The sequence below is a fragment of the Lepidochelys kempii genome, chromosome 22, assembly GCF_965140265.1.
Source record: "Lepidochelys kempii isolate rLepKem1 chromosome 22, rLepKem1.hap2, whole genome shotgun sequence".
Lineage (NCBI taxonomy): Eukaryota > Metazoa > Chordata > Testudines > Cheloniidae > Lepidochelys > Lepidochelys kempii.
Window position 1 is genome coordinate 11,863,550 of NC_133277.1, and position 20,524 is coordinate 11,884,073.

Below are 20,524 nucleotides of genomic sequence, written 5' to 3' on the forward strand. Positions count from 1 at the left end.
AGGCTAAGTTATTAAATACTTACTTTTTTTGTTACCTACAGTGACTGCACAATAATTAAGAAAACTAAGCTGGAATCTCACAAAGCAATTAATTAGACTATTAAAATATGCAGCCATATATAGAGTAGGATATGAAATACGCACAGCCAAAATTGGAGCCATTTCCTGGTTCATTAAATATGAGAAGAATTTGCACATTTCAGCCTATTATCTTATCCACAGATGCATACACACAGGGAATATTTCACACCTTTCATGGCTATTGTAAAAAAAAAAATTAAAAAGCCACAGACTTCAGTCTTTCTCAGATTTATAATGCGCAGTGGGTCTGGTGCAAGAGAACTGCACAGTGGGGCTGAGTAAAGTGTATGTACATGCTACAGACAGATAACTGTTTACTGTGGCGTTTGTGTCAGGTACTCGTTTCAGGATCTATCATTATGGGAGAGGAAGGATGGTTGTGTGGTTAAAGCTATCCTGGGAAGCAGTGACTCTGAAAAAGATGTAAGGGTTCTGGTGGCTAATCAGCTGAACATGAGCTCCCAGTGTGAGGCTGTGGCCAAAAGAACTAATGCGATCCTGGGATACATAAACAGGGGAATCTCAAGTGGGAGTAGGGAGATTATTGTACCTCTGTATTTGGCACTGGTGAGACCACTGCTGGAATCCTGTGTCTAGTTCTGGTGCCCAGGATTCAAAAAGGACATTGATAAATTGGAGAGCGTTCAAAGAAGAGCCACGAGAATGATTAAAGGTTTGCAAAACATGCCTTATGGGGAGAGATTCAAAAAGCTCAAACTATGTTGCTTAACAAACATAAGGTTAAGGGGTGACTTGATTACAGTGTATAAGTACCTACTTATGGGGAACAAATATTTAATACTCTCCAATCTAGCAGAGAAAGGTAAAATACAATCTAATGGCTAGAAGTTGAAGCTAGACCAATTCAGACTGGAAATAAGGTGTCAATTTTGGAAAGTGAGAGTAATTAACCATTGGAACAATTTACCAAGGGTTGTGGTGGATTCTCCACCAGTGACTATTTTAAAATCAGGATTAGAGGCTTTTCTAAAAGATGTGCTCAGGAAATTATTTTAGGGCCGTTCTCTGGCCTGTTATACAGGAAATCAGACTAGATGATCACAATGATCCCTTCTTGTTGTAGAATTTATGAAAAGTGCAGGATGAAGAGTCTTGCAAATGCTGGCTCTCCCCTGGCCTCTGCGATCTAGGGCCTGGTCTATTAAAACGTTCTGTCCTTGAGTTTCACCTCCCTCACAAGTGGGGATAGTAGCATTACTAGGGAGAAGCCTAGGCAGCAAACTCCTTTAAGATTTGTAAAGTGTATTAAGATGCATGGGAAGAAGAGTGGAAATGCCCAGATACTGCTGTGATGGTGACTGTTAATACTGGCATGTCCATGTTCCAAAAAAAAGATTTTCAGCTCTTTTATTGTAAAATGTATTTATTTGCAATTTGTCAGCCTTCTGCAATGGGCCAGATACCCTATCCTGCCACTCTTATTCACTGTATCCCCTTTGTCAGGTGAGTAACCCCACGAACATCCAGACAATTACCCACAAGAGTAGAAACGCTGGGCAAGTGAGGTTGGGAAGCTCAAACCCTAGAAATCTGGATGGGTTTGATTTTTGCTAAAAAAGCTTTTCTATTCATTTTTAAGCAAATGATCGGATTATGCTTATTGAACTACATTACAGATCATGCCCTCACAGTATCTTAGTAAGGAAAAACACCCAGGTCCTCAGGTGATCGATATTAGCATCAGAGATGACTTGTGTCTGCCGATAGTGGGGTGGGCAGAGTGAGGCCGGGCAGAGTGAGGCCAGCCAGATTCAGCAGTGTTTCTGAGCATGCTCAGTCCATACTCTAAATAAAGGACACTAAAGTAAGGGATGAAAAGAGATGTTTGCAAATTTCAAAAAAAAAAAAAAAAAAAAATTAGGACTTACCTCTTCAAAGGTTTTACTGTTGGTTTTGGTTGCCTGACTTGAGATGCCTTGAAAGGGCTGAAAATCATGAAAAAGCTGACCCACGTAGAGTGCCCAAAATCATATGTTGTTACTTTAGTTCTGGGTAGACTGGCTCCATAGGTAACACGATGGGGAAAATTATGGAGAATGAGTCTTTCCCTAACTTCTGTGGGCTGTAGATCAGGCCCTAAAGTGCATATGGGAGACTGGATGATCCAGATGCTTGTTAACAGGATAGGGAAACTGTCACTTCTGACTTTGCAGAATCGTCTGAGGTTAGGTAATGCCTGAAAGTTGCTTTTACTTACTGGCCTCTGTATGTTTGGCCTATTGGGAAACAGGTCCATGCAAACATATGTTTATGGCAATGAAAACCACTACCAGGACTAGCTCTAATTATCCCCTTCTTGTTAGCAGCCCCCCTAGAGAGGCCAAGGACTGAATGGAGTTGAGGAACTGAGTTACCCTCTCGTCCTGAGAGGTCAGGAGAGAGGCTTGTTCACAGGGGAAGCTTACCCTGCTACCTCTCATGTTTACTTGTTCTGAGGATACGCAGGGGAGGTCAGTCTTCAGGGCTGTCAACGTGGCCTCTTTCACCAGTGGCCAAATTCACACGAAAGGTTTCAAAAGCAGCCTGGACTGGCAGGGTTGGATTCCATTTTACTCAGGACGTTTGATGGCCACCATTTAGATACCCGAAGGGATGAGAATAACCTCCTGTAGCATTTACATTCCTTTAGGGGGATAAGGAGGCGGCTGTATCAAAGCGTAACAGGAAAACATTACGAAAAGGCTGTAAAATCTCCTAAGTAGCTGGATGTGGAGTCAGACTCGAGAACATGGGCTAATCATAAACGTGTAAGGCTAGGCATCAGGAGTCCTGGGTTCTGCTCCCAGCACTTCCTGTGACTTCCTGTGTGACCTTGGGCAAGTCACTTAACCTCTCTGTGCCTGAGCTGTTCTGTAAAATAGAGAGAATGCCTACCTCACAGGAGGGTTTGGAGGCATACTAGCTTGTAAAGGACTTTGAGATCCTTACCCAGAAGATGCCATGTACGTTGCAAAGGGTTATTTCCCTTAGTGTTTGGCAACAGAGGGCTGCAATGGAAGTCACAGTGCTCACCGGCCATGCTAAGCGATATTCTGGGGTGTCAGAAAGTGGAGTGATGCTGCTAGGGAAAAATCCCACGTGCCAGCACAAACTGGGAGAGTTCCACTGAGGCAGGGGAAGGGGGCACAAAGTGAAGAAACCCTCCGCTCACACACAGCACCTGTGGCCATCTCTGCGGCCTCTGGGCTACAGTGGCCGCAGCAGCTTCTGCAATCCTGCTGACTCTTCAGCTTCACTAACCCCATCTTCAGCTTTCCCCTGCCTGCCCCCAAGCCCACACACAGAGAATAACTTGCAGATCCTTTGCGTGGGGTTCCAGCCGTCCACTCCCCTATGCTGGCCCTGGAGTATGGACCCTGCACAACCACTGGGAAGGGAAGAAGGATTTACCCATACATGCTTGTGGGAGGCTGGGGAAGGGAAATAGCATCAACACCTGAAGCAGCTTAACGTGACACATTTCAGCGCGCCGGGATATAAATGCCAGAGGGGGCGGTTTCCAGTTGGCCGCACTCCTACCGTACATACAGAACCTCCAAGGCCATGTTGCTGCCTGACAGCAAACCGATGCTACTGTAAACACTAGAACAAAGGACAAGAACAAAAAAGAAGGGGAAGGAACAAGGAAAAGGGAGCGATGGGAATCCGATAAGCAGTGAAGGCTAAAACAATGTTGGGAAAACCTGAATTTGCTCAGCACCTATTCAGACCTCTGCCAAAGCTAGCGACTAACCTATTCCCAAGGCCGTTCAGGAAGCCGGGTGGTCTAGGGGATTTAGGCGTAAGGGTAGGTGCTGGGACTCCTCAGTTCTAATACCGGCTTTGCTGCTGGGGTGCTTTGTAGTCTCGCTATCCTTAGTGAAATTCACTCCTGTGCAAAAGGTCTACGCACCATTTAGTCCCTCAACAGAGGGTCATTTAAATCACCAGATACTGAATAATTTGGGTATTGTCAATGTATTAATGGTCAGACCGGAATGTGCCCTAGGCTGTTAGAAGTTGAATGTTGAGCGGTATGCTGTTGGAAAGCCACAGATTGGCAGTACGAGCTCTGATTTTGACCTATGGGCACGCTGTGTGAATGGTTTCCATACAGCTTACGTAGTGGTTGAGAGTGGGGATCTGGGAGCCAAGATTCTCCCAGACTCTCAGCTCTACCACTCACTCGGACTTTGGTCTTGGACCTGTCACTTAAACGACTGCTAAAGCTGAGTCCGGATCCGGAGCCAAAGCATGGGGTCATGTTGCTCCATGCTTTTGTTCGACCCATGTATATAGTCGGAGAGGCCAGTTGTGGGAATTCCCGCACAAGTAAAGGGGTATTCAGACTAAGCCCATCTCTGCTTCTTAGTATCATTGATCGAGAGCTAACTGTAGGCTCTGCATCATCCAGATATAGAGGAAGATACGTTTCCTGCCCCAAGGTATTAAATCAGACTCAGGCAATAGAGTTCAGATACATACCATGTCATCTGAAGGACCAAATTTAGGCCTTGACAGGGTTATTTTTTATATCTTTCGTTATTGAAGAGGCCATGAGGAAGAACGTTAAGGAATCATTTGAATGGGGACATGCACATTGTTTGGTGCATAAAACTTTGTCTGAGTTTACCCATCTGCAAAGAATCAGTAAAATAATACTCCATCAACTAACCCAAAATGGCAGTTGTGAGGCTTAATTAAAATCTGCAAGTGCTTTGAGATCCTTAGTTTATAGGCTCTGTGTACAGTGAGTTATACAGGCAAACAAATGTACAATTTCTTGTATATTTGCTAGGATTTTACTTATTTGCAAGGCTCAAGTCAGTTAATACAACCCTAGAACGTACCTTCTTTATACAGAATATACACATTCTTCTGTCGGGGGAGAATTCCACTAGCTTTAATGATAATTTTGATATCTGTAATCTACGTAAGGCGCAAAAATCTTGAATAAGTCAATAATGTAGCACAAACAAAGACTATCTAAATTTATAGCACATGTGTAACTTTTTCAAGATTTTTTGCCTGATCCCCAGGAAATGTGGCACTGATTCTAATGGAATGGAAAACCGGGGGAGGTAAATTTAAAACCATGTACAAATAAAGGTAACCCCAGCAAAAGGCAAGCAAGTAGCAGTAGAATCACAACAAGCAGACAGTGCATGTTTTGTGTCCAACAATAGCAGCATGCGTGACTTGAAATGCTCTTTCCTTATAAACCAAAATGCCCACTGGTATGGCTTATTAACACTAATCTTCAAAGAGCCACCCAGTCCAGAGGTTCCTGGTTCAATACATAAATTCAGTTCCACTCTAGCAAGATTCATTTGTACAAAGTGCCATTGTTACTGATGACCATGGATTGACTGTATATGTGTGAATCTTTTATATTTCCCCTTCCGTGTGTGTGTGTGTGTCAACCTCTTATATTTCCCCTTCTGTGTGTGTGTGTGTGTGTGTGTCAACCTTTTATATTTCCCCTTCCACTTGCATAAGGAGTATCCAAAACCCCTCAGCAACATGCCTCTGATGTATAGTTTACATGTGACAATGCTGCATTTGAACTTGCACTGACTCGGCACAGAGCGGATTGGGTTAAATGGAGTATTACTATGCCAAGAGCTCATCTGGAACTAATAATTTTTGAGGCCACCAAAAGTGAAGAAAAGGAGAGAGAAGGGAAGGGGGAGAGGGGAAAGGTACCTAGTTTCAGTTTGGTTTTCTATAAAATAAGGCGTATGCTGCCATCTACTGGACATGTGCATTACTGTGCAGAGTACTAATTCTTCGTTTAATACTTCCAAAGGACTGGATCATACACAGAATTGATTATTCCCTCTCTAGCCTGTTTTGTTTTGGAAGTAGCCCACTCAGAGCTCTATATGCTCTTCCCAGTCACCAGCTCTGTATAAGCATAGTTGAAGTCAGGCTTGCTCTTCTCTAACTCCATTGTTGAGCATCCAGTGAGTCTGCTGCAAAGGGAATCGACCCATATTTCCACCTTAGCTCAGTTTTGTATTGCTGCCACTTGCTTAGGATTCACCCCCAGGGAACGAGCTTTGCCTTAAATTTGTTGACACGTTAGCAAAGCCCTAGGCTATTGCCTGCAAATGGCAGCAGCACAAATCGCACAACACAACCAGAGCTGAAGACACCACATCTGTCTCGTCTCGGAATGAGGGACTGATCCCACTCGTTAGCCCCACCTGCTGGAGTTGGCTCAGGCATTCCAGAGCTCGTCTGCCAAACCAGACAATAAATGTGGTCTATTTATTTACAGTGACTGGAACCTAACAAGTCCTTGGCATATTCTCCAAGGTCAAGGCATTTCAGTCACTTTTCCAATTTCTTTTCACTTTCCTCACCCTTGGTTGCCTGATATTCTTCGTGCTTATTCTCCCAGAAGACCTGTGCTTGCAACACATAGCTCGCAGCCAATTGCCGGTGCTCAGGGCAAGGTTACGTAAGTGTATGGGGAAAGCAATGCTGTGTATTCAGCTAGATGAGCCAAACTATCCTGTCATCCTATCAGCTCAGAGGCTAGGTTGAAGAGGCCATTGTGCCTGACTATCTAGACAGATCAGCTCTGAGCTATGTAAAACTGTTGCTGAGCTGGGAATTACTTTCAAACAAATGGGCCTCCACTAGAGAGAGGCTGATTTTGAGATTAAGGAACAGGAGTGGGACTCGGGCCTCCAGCATTCTTTTCCTACTTCTCCCAATGGCTCCGTTTGACCTTGAGAAAGCCATTTCGCCTTTTGCTGCCTCAGTTTCCCATCCCTGAAATACACTGTCTGCCTGTGAGTGTCAGAGAATACCAGGGTGGGAAGGGACCTCAGGAGGTCATCTAGTCCAACCCCCTGCTCAAAGCAGGACCCATCCCCAACTAAATCACCCCAGCCAGGGCTTTGTCAAGCCAGGCCTTAAAATCCTCATGAGGCTCTTCTTATCAATGATCGTAAAGCACTTTGAGCTCTTTGGCTGGAAGATGCTGCCTCTGACGTTAGCTCAGGTACATTTTGTAACATTAACCAGCAGTCCTGCCCAGACCTAGGTGTGAGCTACCAGCCCTTTTTCCTTGTCCCCCTCTGGCTCTGTGCTCCAGCTTCTTTCCTTGTGACTGATGTGGCCTCAGCTTGCCTGTGGTGTCTCTGGCTCCTGCCACCACCTAGGGGCCTCTTTTCAGTGTGACTCTGGTACAGTGGCTCCCCCTGCAAGCGCAAGCAGTTCAATCCTCTCTTTTTAGCACCACATGTTCAGTCCTAGGCACCTTGGCGGGAGAGTGCAAATCAGTGGCGCATCAGCTGGACTCGACACTGGACATTTTGGGGATGTGGGCTTGAGTTTATCTTCTCACATCCTAGAAGAGCCTGCGCCGTTTTTCTGGTGTCTCACGTTTGCCAGGTTGCGAGGTGTAAACCCAGAGTCAGGGTTTTGATTTTTAGAACCAATCTTTCGTCTCGCAGACCCTTTTCTTCCCACCGACAGTGACAACTGGGACAGTCAGAAGCTGCGTTCTCTTAATCTTAAAACCAAGCTCTAGTCCTGCTTTGGAGTTGTTTTTTCCACATATTTCCTGCCAAGAGGGGTTAACACAAACACTGGTGCCAGGGCAAAAGAAGCTTGGGCCACAGAGGGAAGGAACACATGAACCAGTTCTTCAGCTGTTGTCTTGATGGCAGAGTTCAACTGTTTCTTGAAATGCTACATGCCTGTCAGGAAATACTTTTGCAATTCTGGTTTTGCTCTGCTCACAGCTATCATGTTTAGTTTGCTGTGCTGGGCTCTGATGGGCATAATGGGATTATTATTTATTTTTATTGTGGTGGGAGTCCCGGCTGTGGGCCAAGACCCTATTGTGCTTGGTGCTGTATAAACACAGGACAAGAGGCCGTCCCTGCTCCAAAGAGCTTACAATGTAAGTATAGGACGAGCCAAAGGTGGAGACAGACAGATGGGAGCATAAGGAAAAAATAAGACACTCTGTACCTCAGTATCCTCATCTGTGAAATGGGAGTAACGAGACTGACTTGTAGGTCTTCTGATGAAAAGAGCTGGGTAATACATGTATTATGGTAATAAAAATACAATGTAAACACAGTCTGGAAATTAAACAGACGTCCAGGCCTCCAGCTATGAGATTTTCTGCCCTTATGTGTATATTGTTTCACCTTCTCATGTCCTCCTGCTATAGATGCTCACCTTCTTCATTTTGTCAGATAGAGTACAGTGGCCTTGTGGGGGAAAACAAGGAGAAAGCCAGTGGGTTAAGCTCCATGGGGCAGGACCACATCATCTCTGTTTGTACTGCACTTGGAACAATGGGGTACATGCATCACACAAACATGCACGTATTACTGTATCACAGCTCATTATGAGTGAGATTCAGTGCTGTGCACCATATTTTAAGCCCCAAAGCAGCATTGTCAATCCCAAGAGTTCAAAAACTGTAAGTCAGGTTCCCTCCAAATCTTGAGATTGCCTTGAAAATCATGAGTTTTTGAGAAATTAATGAACGTTTTGTTCTTTAGAGGTCATATTTACAAGCTTATCTCTGTAACCACAAGGGCAAGAAACTTATTTTTTAAAGGAAAGCTGAGAATCTTATATAGTCACCTGACTCCAGGAATTGAGACTTTAAGGAAAACAAATACCATGAGCCTTGTGATTAAAACCATGAGTGTAGGCATCACTTCAGTGAGAACAGCTGGCATGTCACAGTGGGTCAATTTCAGACACTGTCATTGACAGCTCTGTTTACAAAATACATCCTTTAAATTAAAAAAAAAAAGCAGTGTTCAGAAATAGCACTGGACACATTTTTATTGTACTCCAAAAAATAACTCAAGACACATGTAGAATAGATTTTTTTAACATCCGTTTTCTTGACTCAGTTAAGTTTTATTTATTCCGTGAAAAAAGTTTGACATTGAAAGACAAAAAAAACCTTCAAAATTGTGCAATGAGTTACTAAAATCTGCAGCAGAAATCATTAAGCAATTGAAATGATAAATGTCTAAACGTCACTTTAAGAGCTTACAGAGGTGAAGCTAATGCTGATGAGAGTGGTTTAGACTGGTTGCCTATACTGGATGCTGAAAGTTTAGAATGATCACTGTTTGTATATATATAAAAAACCCTTGAAGTTGGCACTATATGAAGACGCTTTCTGGATCCAAGGTTACTAATTCAATTACGACAGTCACATTCTGAAGTCCATTTGAAAGAGATGTGGAATTTGTATAGGAAAATATTGTTCTTGTCTTTCTTGAATACAGTTTCTAAAGTTGTACTGACAAATCAGCTAAATCTTTCATTAAATCTTTTGAGGTCCCTTAAACAGATAAAAAACATGCTGATTCTCTGTGGCACAAGGCTGTACTGTTTTGGGAAGAGAATGTTTTGCATCCTAGAGACTGACGCCCCTTTGTCCACAGAGCATGTGATCAGTGGTAGAGCAAGCTACACTTGCCTCGCCAATGTTACTTCACACCAGCCCTGGAGAGACCATCTCTAGGTCTGAGAAGAAAGTTCAGTCTCCATGACTCCTGGCCATATAGTTTTGGATTCTCTGAGTCTGGAAACAACTTTACTAATTAGTGCTGTGTTGTAGATAGGTTTTAATGTTGTGGCTACCTGTCTACTGAGAAATGGACAGAGATCTTCCAACTCATTTACCAAATACTGATTTGTGCTGGATTCAGTCTAGTGACCTGGAAGTGAAAATTCCATTAACTGGTAGTACCATTCTACAAGAAAGCCAAGAAAAGTAAATATGGGTTTTGGTAGTCAGGATTTTCGTGATCCTACATATATAATAGTTTTGATCTCTGACTGCTAATCATGTGTGAGTTCTACATGCAGAATGTATACTTCAGTTAGTGGGGGTGCTACGTGTGAAATCAGTGTAGCACTTTCAGTAGAGAGCTGAGTGTAGATCACCATTTTATGGATCAGGCTTTTGCTATACAGCGAACTGAAGTAATTTGTTCACGGTGAAGGGAAAAACCAGATCTGGTTTCATTTTCCTGAAGGGGCCCCCAGATTTCAAGTTTAGGAAATGGTACCTCCATGTATATTCACCATATAAGATCAAAAACCAAAGGGCCAACACAGTTAAAAGTTGTTGTCTTTCGTTCAAATGGACTTAAGAATGCAGGCTTGCTTCTAATGTGTGTCGTGAACAATAAAACAGACTCAAATGTTAAATAACTGGAAGAGTCACCATAACGGAGGGTACAACTAACAGCCTTTTAGCTGAAGTATTCAATAGTTTTGTTTTGTTACAGTAGGAAAAACCCAGTCACCTCCCAACATTTAGGGTAACAATTCGCTTCACATTTCATAAAGCTACTGAAACAAAACAAGAACAAAATCTGGATCTGGATCGTGTGTACTGTATTTACAACAACCCCCGCCCATATCTGTGAACAAGATTCTGTGCTTCAAAAGTTCATAAAAAATATAGAATTTTTCCATAACTGCATCGATCTTGCTCATGCTCCCTGGAACTTATAATTTTCTATTTATATAAAATACACTAGCCCTGTAAGGCTGCTTTGCCAACAGCACAGTGGTTATTTTTGCTGAAAGGGAAAGTTTTGAGGGTTGAGGATGTCTCTCCATTACAGCACTATTCACACAAGGTGAAATTCACCCCAGGAGAACTTGCACAAGGTCTATGACCTGCTTAAGTGCCATTTAAACCCTTCAGCGAGCAAAAGCAATGCTCAGGCAAATGTGCAGACCCAATGCACTGAGCTTTATTCCACCCACATTGCATTAACTGAGGCACTGTTAACCAGGAGTATTTTTCATTTGCAACCAAGTGTTTCAAACTGGAAACAGTCTATGTTTTGTACAGCTGAGAAGTGAATGCAGTGACACCGGTCTGAGTGACCAGCAATGATCAGTCACCCAAGCTGAAGTAGGTCTTTAACTTCAAAAGTTTGAAAACATCATACTGAGGAACTGTCATAGCGTATTTAAGTGGCCATGAGGTTAGTTATTGGAGTTGGTCCTTAGTGTGTGTTTCCCTATATAGGAACAAAAGGCAATAGGCCAAATTCTGCTTGCCTTACTCAGGTGAGTAGTTCCACTGAAGTCAATGGGACTGCTTAGGTGAGTAAAGCACACAGGATTTGACCAATATCAGTGTTCTATAGACCCCACCCCCCCTTCTGAGATACTCTTATTCTAATTTTTGTAGCGATTGTGCAGAAATATCTGTTTAATAAGAAATAATAACCACATCCCTAGGTTTTCTTTCTTTCTTTTGGCCATTTCCCCACTTTTCAAGTATTTGAATCATTCAGTAAATCTAGAAATTTGTCACTCAGGGTCAGATTTTTGATTTGGGTACACTAGTGTAAATCAGGAGTGATTTCATTTACACCAAAGTTTGCTGCTCAAAATTTGTATCTCAGAATAGCATCTGGCCCTCAAACCAAGTAAAGAAAAACACGTCACAACTCTACAAGCTTAAAATAAAGAAGCAGTGTCCACAAAAACCCATTCAATTCTGGTCCCCCGGAAAAAAAGAAAGAAAAAAGAACCAATTTGTCACTTGGGAATGACACTCTGTCAGTAGCTGAAAATATATTTAGTATTTGTTTAGTGTATTGAACCACACAGAACTTCTACAGTTTATACATTTTCTTATTTGAAATTAAATGAATCACTTGTTTATCTGAACATAGTTGACCCTTCTTTTTCTCACTCTATCCATAGGAAGACTGTAATTATATTTTCAAGTTACACAACAAAGATACTTTTGGTTAAAATATTTATATCATGACAAGATGGCACATTGTATTTTAGTGGTGTAGAGCTGATAGACTTTGCATATACCAAGTATGTATAGATGTGATCTGTGAACACTCACTTACATTATTTGCTCTCCAGCTGGCAAGAAGTTTTGACTCTGTGGTGGGATTCAAACTCTACTGTCACAAAAAAGCTAGACAATGGTACCAGACGTTTTTAACAGCTAACGTTTAGCTTTGTAGCCAATGGTGTGTCTACAGTAAGTGCATAACAGATAGTGATCTGTATATATGTTTTACTTCTGAAGTTGAAGCTAAAACCACAGCTACTTTTAGGAAAAAGCAATGAAGGAATATAGTATCCTTTTGTAACCTCAAATTAATTCAGATTTTCTAGCTTCGTAAGACTGCGGAAAACCTGCAATCAAAGCCCTTCCTCTAGTTTTAGGTAGCATGTCCCCATCCCAGCTGCCCATCAATATATTAGCATCTTAAAGAAGTGCCATAGAGGAAACACGTTTGTCTAATTGCATGTGACAGCATGGACTGAAATGTGTTTTTAAAGACAGTCAGTGGCCACATTTTCCTGTTAGTTTACAATTTTTGTCAATAATATATTTAACGAAAGGATCAGACTACAAGTGAAGGGCAAGGTTAGCAAATCCACTACTGTACATAACCCTAAAGCATTTAGGACAGTGCTGGTGATGCACAGAACTGCATAGACTGTAGGTTTGTGAGGCAGAAAGTAAGGGCCAGAACTGAAAACTTCGGGGCTTAGGGTAGTCATCTAAATCCATGGTAAGGGCCAGATCACTAACTTGTGTAAACTCACCCATGTGCATAAATATCTGCACAGTCTGGACCTTAATCCCCTAAATTAGACACTGATTCAGCAGTGTACTTAAGTATGTGCATAACTCTATGTACATGAGTGGTGACTTCCATGAGGGATATTTACGTGAATATTGGTAGGCACATACCTCAGTACTTTGACTGAATCAGGATCAAAAAGTGGCCTGATTGACTCTGTCCCTGAAGCTGGAGGGAGCTGTGGGTCCCCTTTCTGAAAATCAGGCCACTTACATTTTTAGGTCTTTAAACAGACCTCACTTTAGGCCCCCTGTCTGATTCAGTAAAGCACTGTACGTGCAAAAGTCCCAGTGAAATCAATGGGATTTCAATACATGCTTAAAGATAAGGAAGTGCTGAAGTAGGGATTGGTCCTGCTTTGAGCAGGGGGTTGGACTAGATAACCTCCTGAGGTCCCTTCCAACCTAATATTCTATGGTTCTATGAAGTGCTTTGCTGAATTGGGCCCCAATGTTTTAAAATTTTGACCCAGTTTTTTAATAATGGAGGGGGGGAATTAAAATTAACGATTTTTTTATTATTACTGCAGTAACAATGATTGTGATACCAAAAATCTACTGCAGGTCAAGATAAAGTGGCACACATTCTATCTACACAGTGTGTACAATGTCTGATGACTCTGAAAATCTGATCTAAAGCATATTTCCCAATAAATTAACACAACAAAAATACTTTCATATAAAACAAAGTCCAAAGGATTTTTTTAAAGTAAATGTAAAACCTTCAGGGACTATATTACTTGTCGCCTTCTCTCTCTCTCTCTCTCTCTCTATATATATATATATAATCTCCTGAATTTTTTAAAATAAATTTCTTATTGTCTTAGAAAAATAAAAAGAGTAGCCAATTTAGTCAACAGAAAACATCTCACAGACTTAAAAGCATGCCCAGCAAGCATAGCCTTGTAAGACTAAATTAATGTTAAAACAAAGCAATTCGGTTCTAAATCAACCTGGTCTGCAGTTCACAGTTGATTACTACAAAGTGTATTTTTTTAATTATTTTTTGGCCCATATAAAAATAATGTATTGCAACTCAAAGTGCATTTTTAAAATAAACCATCAACTATTTTTATCAAATGAAATATTTACACCATTTGGTTTACAGTCAGAAATGCGCTTCACGCGATGACCATGGGAACGTCATCTGAGAATCCAGTTATCATAGGGGCTTCGTCATCGTCGTCGTCTCCTGGAAAGTAAATGCAACGCTCTGTCACACAGCTACAGTAGTTTCATGCATTCTAAGACGAGAAGGGACCATTACATCATCTCGTCTGACCTCCTGCATAACCCAGGAGAAATGTAGGAGGGCAGGCTAAGCAAGCGCTCGACCGTTTGAGCCAATTTTCCCTCCCTAACTGAAGTAGCAGAGGACAATTTTTCGGTTCCAACACAGCAGTTTTTGCATGATTGGGAGATCTTGGAGTAAGAATAATAAAAACCATCTTATGTTTATGTCGGGCGTGATCCACCACATGGGATCAAACCCTACCAACAGACCTCAACTAGAACAAGAACAAATCCACAGAGACTCATCCCAGAACAGAAGTTAGGTGCCTGTTCTGCTCCCATTTAAGTTGATGGAAGTTCTACAGGAGTTGGATACAGCCTGATACACACACACACACGAATGTATTTGCCGTTGAAAATACAGCTGTCTCTGGGGTGGAGTTGGAACTGGGACAATTTTGGCTGAGGACACTAGAGTGAACTCGGATTCTTACAATGAGTGATCTGTAGTATCCTCTCACTACAGACATGAGACTAGATTCTCTGCTGGCTTCAGTGGAATTATGCTCGCAGAGAGTTTGTTCCAGAGGTTCTAAACCTTTGAAGTGCATGGGAATCTTGTCTCCAATGGGCATAGGGCGGAAACCCCAACACAGTAAGCTGCATGGAATTCTCAATTTATCTGACTCGGAAGGATGAAGCGGCTGAGTTGGGAGTTGAACCTGTGCTCCCATGTATCAAAAATGCCAAGAGATGGTAAATAAGAAGGGAGAAAAAGAATGAATCTGTCCACGCTCTGTACATCTTTCTTGGTCAGAGCTGTGCATGTGATGTGCCATGTTTGCGCATGGCTAAGAGGGCACCGTCAGTGGGGCTGCTCACATGCTGTACAGATTACACCCTTGTAGATGTCTGCAAGGGAGGCTGAGCCTAGAGCCAAAGGCAGATGGGACAGGAGCTGCAAATAATGCTGCTACAGCCACGTGAAATTGTGCATCGCTTGGAGCCTGCTCCCAGAAACGGAAATGTGATCAGGAACTACAGTCATTTCAACAGCTTATCCACTACCCAGGTCAATGCACCAGGAGAGCTTCAGTGGATACAGGTCCACAAACCTCTCATAAAATTTCAGGACATGGACTAGCGCTACTTACCTAAATCGTCACCAGAAGAGAATATGGCTGACCCAAGACGGGAGCTATAGTGGCTATTTGCAAAGGCAGTGAAGCTATTCTGTAGTCTTCTGTGTCTCATGTATAATACAACAAACCCTATCCCCACGGCCACGAGCAATAGGAATAATATCGGGACCACGATGGCAGCTACATCTGTGGATTTACCAGTTTTAGACGAAGAGGCATCTTCACCTATGAAGGGGAGGAAAAAACTGCCATTTGCAACTGCTGCTTTACAGTGTTCAGGTAACTGCTATGAATTCAGTTTTCTGAGGATCTGCCAGTGGAATAATGAATCTGCATGGTGTAAAATCACAGTAACATTTAAATCCTGCTAACTGTGGTGATCTCCTCTAGATGCCCTCTAGCAGAACACAAATATAGATTTTATTAACAATATTGTATTTCATTAAGTCCTTGGCCTGAAGAGCACACAGTAAAAAAAACCACAAAACAGCTTTTGTTCTCATATTTAAAAGTTAGGCTTTGATCATATCTGGGTGAAGGCAGAAACACAATGAATGAAAACGTACCAGTTCCAAGTTCATCGTACAGAAGAGTAGCAGGCTCCCCACACATCTGTCCGCTATAAAGACATCTGGCCTGAACTGTGAATGAATAGTTATGGCCTATCTTCAGATTGGAAATTTTGAAGAAGTTCTCTGTGGTGTTCCCAAGATAGGCTGTGATGTTCATCGTGCTGTCAAACATGTGTATCTCGTAACCCTGATATGCCGGGGTGGGGGGGAAGGGACACGACACAGAGAATAAAACAGAGATCACTCAGTTCTTCAGCTGAATGAGCCCTCCCATTCAGGGTTTGCTACTTCTGACACCGTTTTAAACTTCTTTTTGCTAGTGTATTTAGCCCTGTTGATACCCCATTGACAGCAATAGTGCAAAGCTTCCTTCAGGAAACCCTGTCAATAAGCTTCACCTCTGACCTGGAGAGACTAGTCTAGAACTGAGAGATTTCAGCCTCCGTGGATTACTCAATGCTTAGCATCTCCCTGAAATTGCCAAAGAGGGAATGACACTTTTGTGACATGGACCCCCATCCACTAGAACTAGACTGAGAGCCCCAGTAATTCACTTCCCATAGATCTTCTATCAGTCTTTAGATACTAACACTTTTCAGGCACTGCTTCTGTGGTGACCTACATGTGAAAGGCTCTGCGTCCTACTCCCGTTCCCTTAGACGATTTGATTGCCCCATGTAGTAGAGATTTTCAGGAGGACAGCGATGTCCTCAAAAGCCAATGGAATGGGTCTTGTATCATTAATGAATAAACAAAGCTACCTGCATGCAGGAGGAATATCAGGAAAACTTTGTGGAATAGCGTGTACTGCCCTTTTGATGTCTTTATGAAGACACCCCTCCTAGGCCAGTGCTACTCCATTCCAGGTTTTCCTTGAACAATACCTGTAGGATGGGGATCTGGGTCAATGAGGGGGGAAGAACGGGCAAGGAGCAATCTGGAGTTCATTAAAAACACCAGAATGCTGACCCTAGCTCTGAGTCCTGAGGGTGGCGTTCCATGAGCAGGGAGGGTGGGTTGGAACTTGCCTCTCCCTTCAGTCTGTCCTGGTTCCTGGTGGTTCTAGGTGTCTCACCTCCAACAACAGGAAGGAAAGGCAGGTTGGGTAACGAAGTCTACTGGAACAGCTGTACTGCAGTGCTAGTGTGGGGCACGGCATGCTGGGAAATAAGGGAGCGACCTCTCTATCTATCCACACACACACAAAGGCATGTATATACGGACACGCACATCAGTGTATTGTGTTCTCAAACCGTTCTGTAAAACGTCACCCATTTCACCTCTAACCAAACCAGTTTCTTAGTTATAAATAAATAAATAAATAAAAACCAAAACAACCTCTGGGACTTACCCGGCTTTCATTAAAATTACTTTCTTTCAAGGCTAAACTCTTCCAAAAAAGCAGAATGTGATCATTTTCCGTGATAATTTTTAAGGCATCTGGTGCAGAGAGTGAAACTGCAAATGGGGAAAATGGGCAAACACGTTCCTTATCAATAATGTCTCTGTTTTTAGAAACTGCACTAAACAAGCTCACTACTGAGCATTTATATCTATCTATCTACCTATCTTCTATTCAGCACGGTATTCTGTGTACACTGACATGACACCCAGGACTTGCATCATCAAAATCAACGAGAGTTTTGCAATTGGTATCAATGGGAGGGGCAGAGGCCGAGTAGGTATTCTGTTTCCTCACTATGACAAAAAGGACATTTTAATTCCTCCGTTTAAGCAGGTGAAAAATTCCCTGCCTGCCACTTTAGTGACTGCACTCTATTAAAGGGTTGGGTTTTTTTATTGCTTTCCCTGGAAGCTGCAGATGCTCAGCATCTCCCAGGATCAAGCCTCAAGTATGAAAGATGGACTGGATGACACAGGAACACGGGAGTCTCATACCAGATCAGATCAGTGGTCCATCTAGCCCTGTATCCTGCCTCGAACTATGGGCAGTATTGGGTATTTTGGTGAAAGGTGCTAGGTTCCCCTAGTGGACAACCATGCAATAATCTGCCACACTATCCAATGTTAATACTCTTTCCTTACCTGTGGTAATTTTCATACTGGATTCTTTGCTCATGTTTCCGAGTTGAACAATTATATGATATTTTCCTCCTGGCTCCAGCTTTTTAATGGTGTATTCCACTGTGCTGTTACGGGTTTTCACCTTGTAGATTTTATCTGTTTTTTTAATTAAATCTTTTACTGCGACAGCGTACAGCTGCAGGGAGGAAAGTGACACACAGTGAATGACGGAAGCTCCTACTTCCCATCCAGAGGCTGGTGATATAAAATGCCAGTTAGCACATGAGACTGGGGGAAAGAACCAAATTTAACAAAGTCTTCTATGTGTTGGAAACCTATAAAGCCAAATGGGATTTCAAACTTCTTATAGCACATTATTAGCAGCAGATGGACCAACACCCCAGAAAGCTATTTACTGACTCACTAAATCTAGCAGCTGGGGAATAAGATAATTTTTCTTTTTTTGTCATATCTGCCCTTTGTGTTGTAGTTCAATGTAAAATACAATCTTTTTCCATATTTACATTCAATTTAAGATACCAGTTTTACAAGGATGATTTATAACTCTTGTATTATTATATATACAATAGTAATATCCCAGCTCTTTCATACCACTTTTCATTAGCAGATCAGCATTATTTCAAAGAGCTTTACAAAGGAGGTTGGCGGCATTATCCCCATTTTACAGATAGGGAAACTGAGGCACAGGGAGGTGACATCACTGACCCAGCTCGCCAATGGCCCAGGGCCTGATTCTGATCTGAATGCCCCTTTGCAAATGCACTGACTTCAGTGGAGTTAGTCTTGAGTTACCCAAAGCAAGTGAGATCAGAATCAAGACCACTAAGATGCTGAACACTCTCCATTAGTAGGGCACTGATCTTGCAGGTAGAGTAAGTGTCTCCCAAATTAATCCGAAAGCACTTTACAGAGTTGAATATCCTTTTCCAACAGCATAAGTCACGTGCGCAAAGGTATTACCATATCCTGGTCAGGCGAATCGTAGGGAGACTCCCACTTGATGACAGCAAATGTCTTTCTGGTGAGCACAGAATGCAGATGCCGAGGGGGAAGCCTATTGTCCGGTATCATCTTCACCACGATGTAGTCGGAAGGTGGTCCTTGGTACGGAGACATCACACGGACCTTAAAGTGACAGCATGCTGGTTAACATCATGTCTTAAGATATCAGTAGCAAAGGTTAGTCCAAGCTGTACGTGTGTGAAAAGTAAACAGAAAAGCACCCTACCAGAAACAGGTACTGCTCGTCCCTGTTCACGATCACAGTGATGTTGTGTAAAGCAGTGGTGGTGTTATGAGGGTTTCTATACAGTTCTAGGAACGATGTGGCATAGAAAACACCATAGACCTGTAGAGAAGAACAAAGAAGAGACTATTCAGCAGCTGTGCTCTGCAGCTGTATGGGATACAACCGACCAAATGACCCAGACTGTGTGCGAAATCTAGGGTCCTGTATTACTGTCTAGGACAAAAGAGGGGCTGGAAATTTAGCATGTGGCACAGCCTCCCTCCCTTTGAATCTATAATGACCCGATGTCGCAGCATGGTGTTTTAGTTTGGAGTGGAGGTGTTCCTGTCCTTTTGAGGAGACAAAACACTTTGGTCCAGACCAACTAGGGTCATGAAAGATCCCATGGAACCTCTGATACATCGAGGGAGTTAAATGTGTATATTGCAGTTGTCCATGTTACAGCACAGGCATCCACAGTCTGCCTAAATCCCCTAGCTGGATGCTGCCTTCTTCACTCCCTGTCTTAACTGCTGTGCGCTGCTCTGCCTCTGGTATCTACCAAGGATGGCCATATAGCCTTACAAAGACCTCACCCACTTTAGCTAATTATATTCGAGATTGCATATGATGGTACGGTGAACCTAATCGCAGCCCGCAGAGCAGTGATACTCAGACCTCAGTGATTCCCGAGCCAAATTAGTGATCAACATTACCCATAAGAGCCACTATCACGTGAATTTGCTGTTTCATTTACTATACTACTAGATATTCATATTTAAACAGTGCGAAAGGGGAAATATTTAGCTTAGCTATTTATATATGTATAAAGATAAAAACTAAATATACATATTATTCTCACAGCAAAATGACTGACCAAGTATTCTTATTTTTATCAACTACAATTGGTTAATAACCTAGAAAAAAGCATTCTGATTGGTTAATAACTTAGATTGATTAATAATTAAATCACACCGTGTTTTAATATCATGTGCTGAAAAGAGCCACAGGAGACACATTAAAGAGCCACTTGCAGCTCACAAGCCTCAGTCTGAGTATCACTGATTGAGAGGCCAGGGGCTTGTTGTGTTAGGTGATGTACAAATACCTGAAACAAAGATAGTCCTTGCCCCAAAAAGCTTACAATCTAAGAGGATACTTGATGTGATTTGCATCATTTTTCACACATGTGTTTTGCAGAGTCCATGGTGCAAATCACTATAAATGGTGCAAAGTTCACCATGCTTTTCCTAGGGGATAGGCTTGTGTGGACATCCAATCCTATCAAACAATTCTGTCCAAATGGCTTATGGCCTGAGGTTCCAAAGCTAAACCGAAGACAAGTCATGACTGGTAAGAAAATAACGGAGCCTTACGACGTTCCTCGGTCCGGTCCAGTTACACTCCACAGCAGTCTGATTGATGGCTTTGGCTTTGAGGCTTGGCGACGCAGGTCTCGTACCACTGGTCACAACATGTGCAAAAGACAAAGGGCTGTCACCCAGTGCAGTCTTGGCCCAAGCAGAAATTTCATACGGTGTGTGCGCTGTCAAATTACCCACTGAACAAGAAGAGAAAGTTG

At 42.5% G+C, this 20,524-nt stretch overlaps 2 protein-coding genes across 8 annotated transcripts in view; one reads left to right on the plus strand and one right to left on the minus strand.

Annotated features, from left to right (window-relative positions):
- Positions 1–20,524, plus strand: part of LOC140901775 (uncharacterized) — a 296,321-nt gene that overhangs the window by 219,215 nt on the left and 56,582 nt on the right. The gene's annotated exons all lie outside the window — the stretch shown is intronic.
- Positions 8,965–20,524, minus strand: part of SORL1 (sortilin related receptor 1) — a 105,885-nt gene continuing 94,325 nt past the window's right edge. For all 3 annotated transcript variants that reach the window (XM_073321246.1, XM_073321245.1, XM_073321244.1), the window contains exons 41-48: positions 20,319–20,503; positions 18,943–19,062; positions 18,675–18,839; positions 17,715–17,889; positions 17,020–17,126; positions 15,663–15,855; positions 15,109–15,321; positions 8,965–13,913 (exon numbers count right to left, since the gene is read on the minus strand). In XM_073321246.1, the coding sequence (XP_073177347.1) occupies positions 13,843–13,913; positions 15,109–15,321; positions 15,663–15,855; positions 17,020–17,126; positions 17,715–17,889; positions 18,675–18,839; positions 18,943–19,062; positions 20,319–20,503 (1,229 nt within the window). In that variant the 3' untranslated portion in view covers positions 8,965–13,842. The remainder of the gene's footprint in view (positions 13,914–15,108; positions 15,322–15,662; positions 15,856–17,019; positions 17,127–17,714; positions 17,890–18,674; positions 18,840–18,942; positions 19,063–20,318; positions 20,504–20,524) is intronic.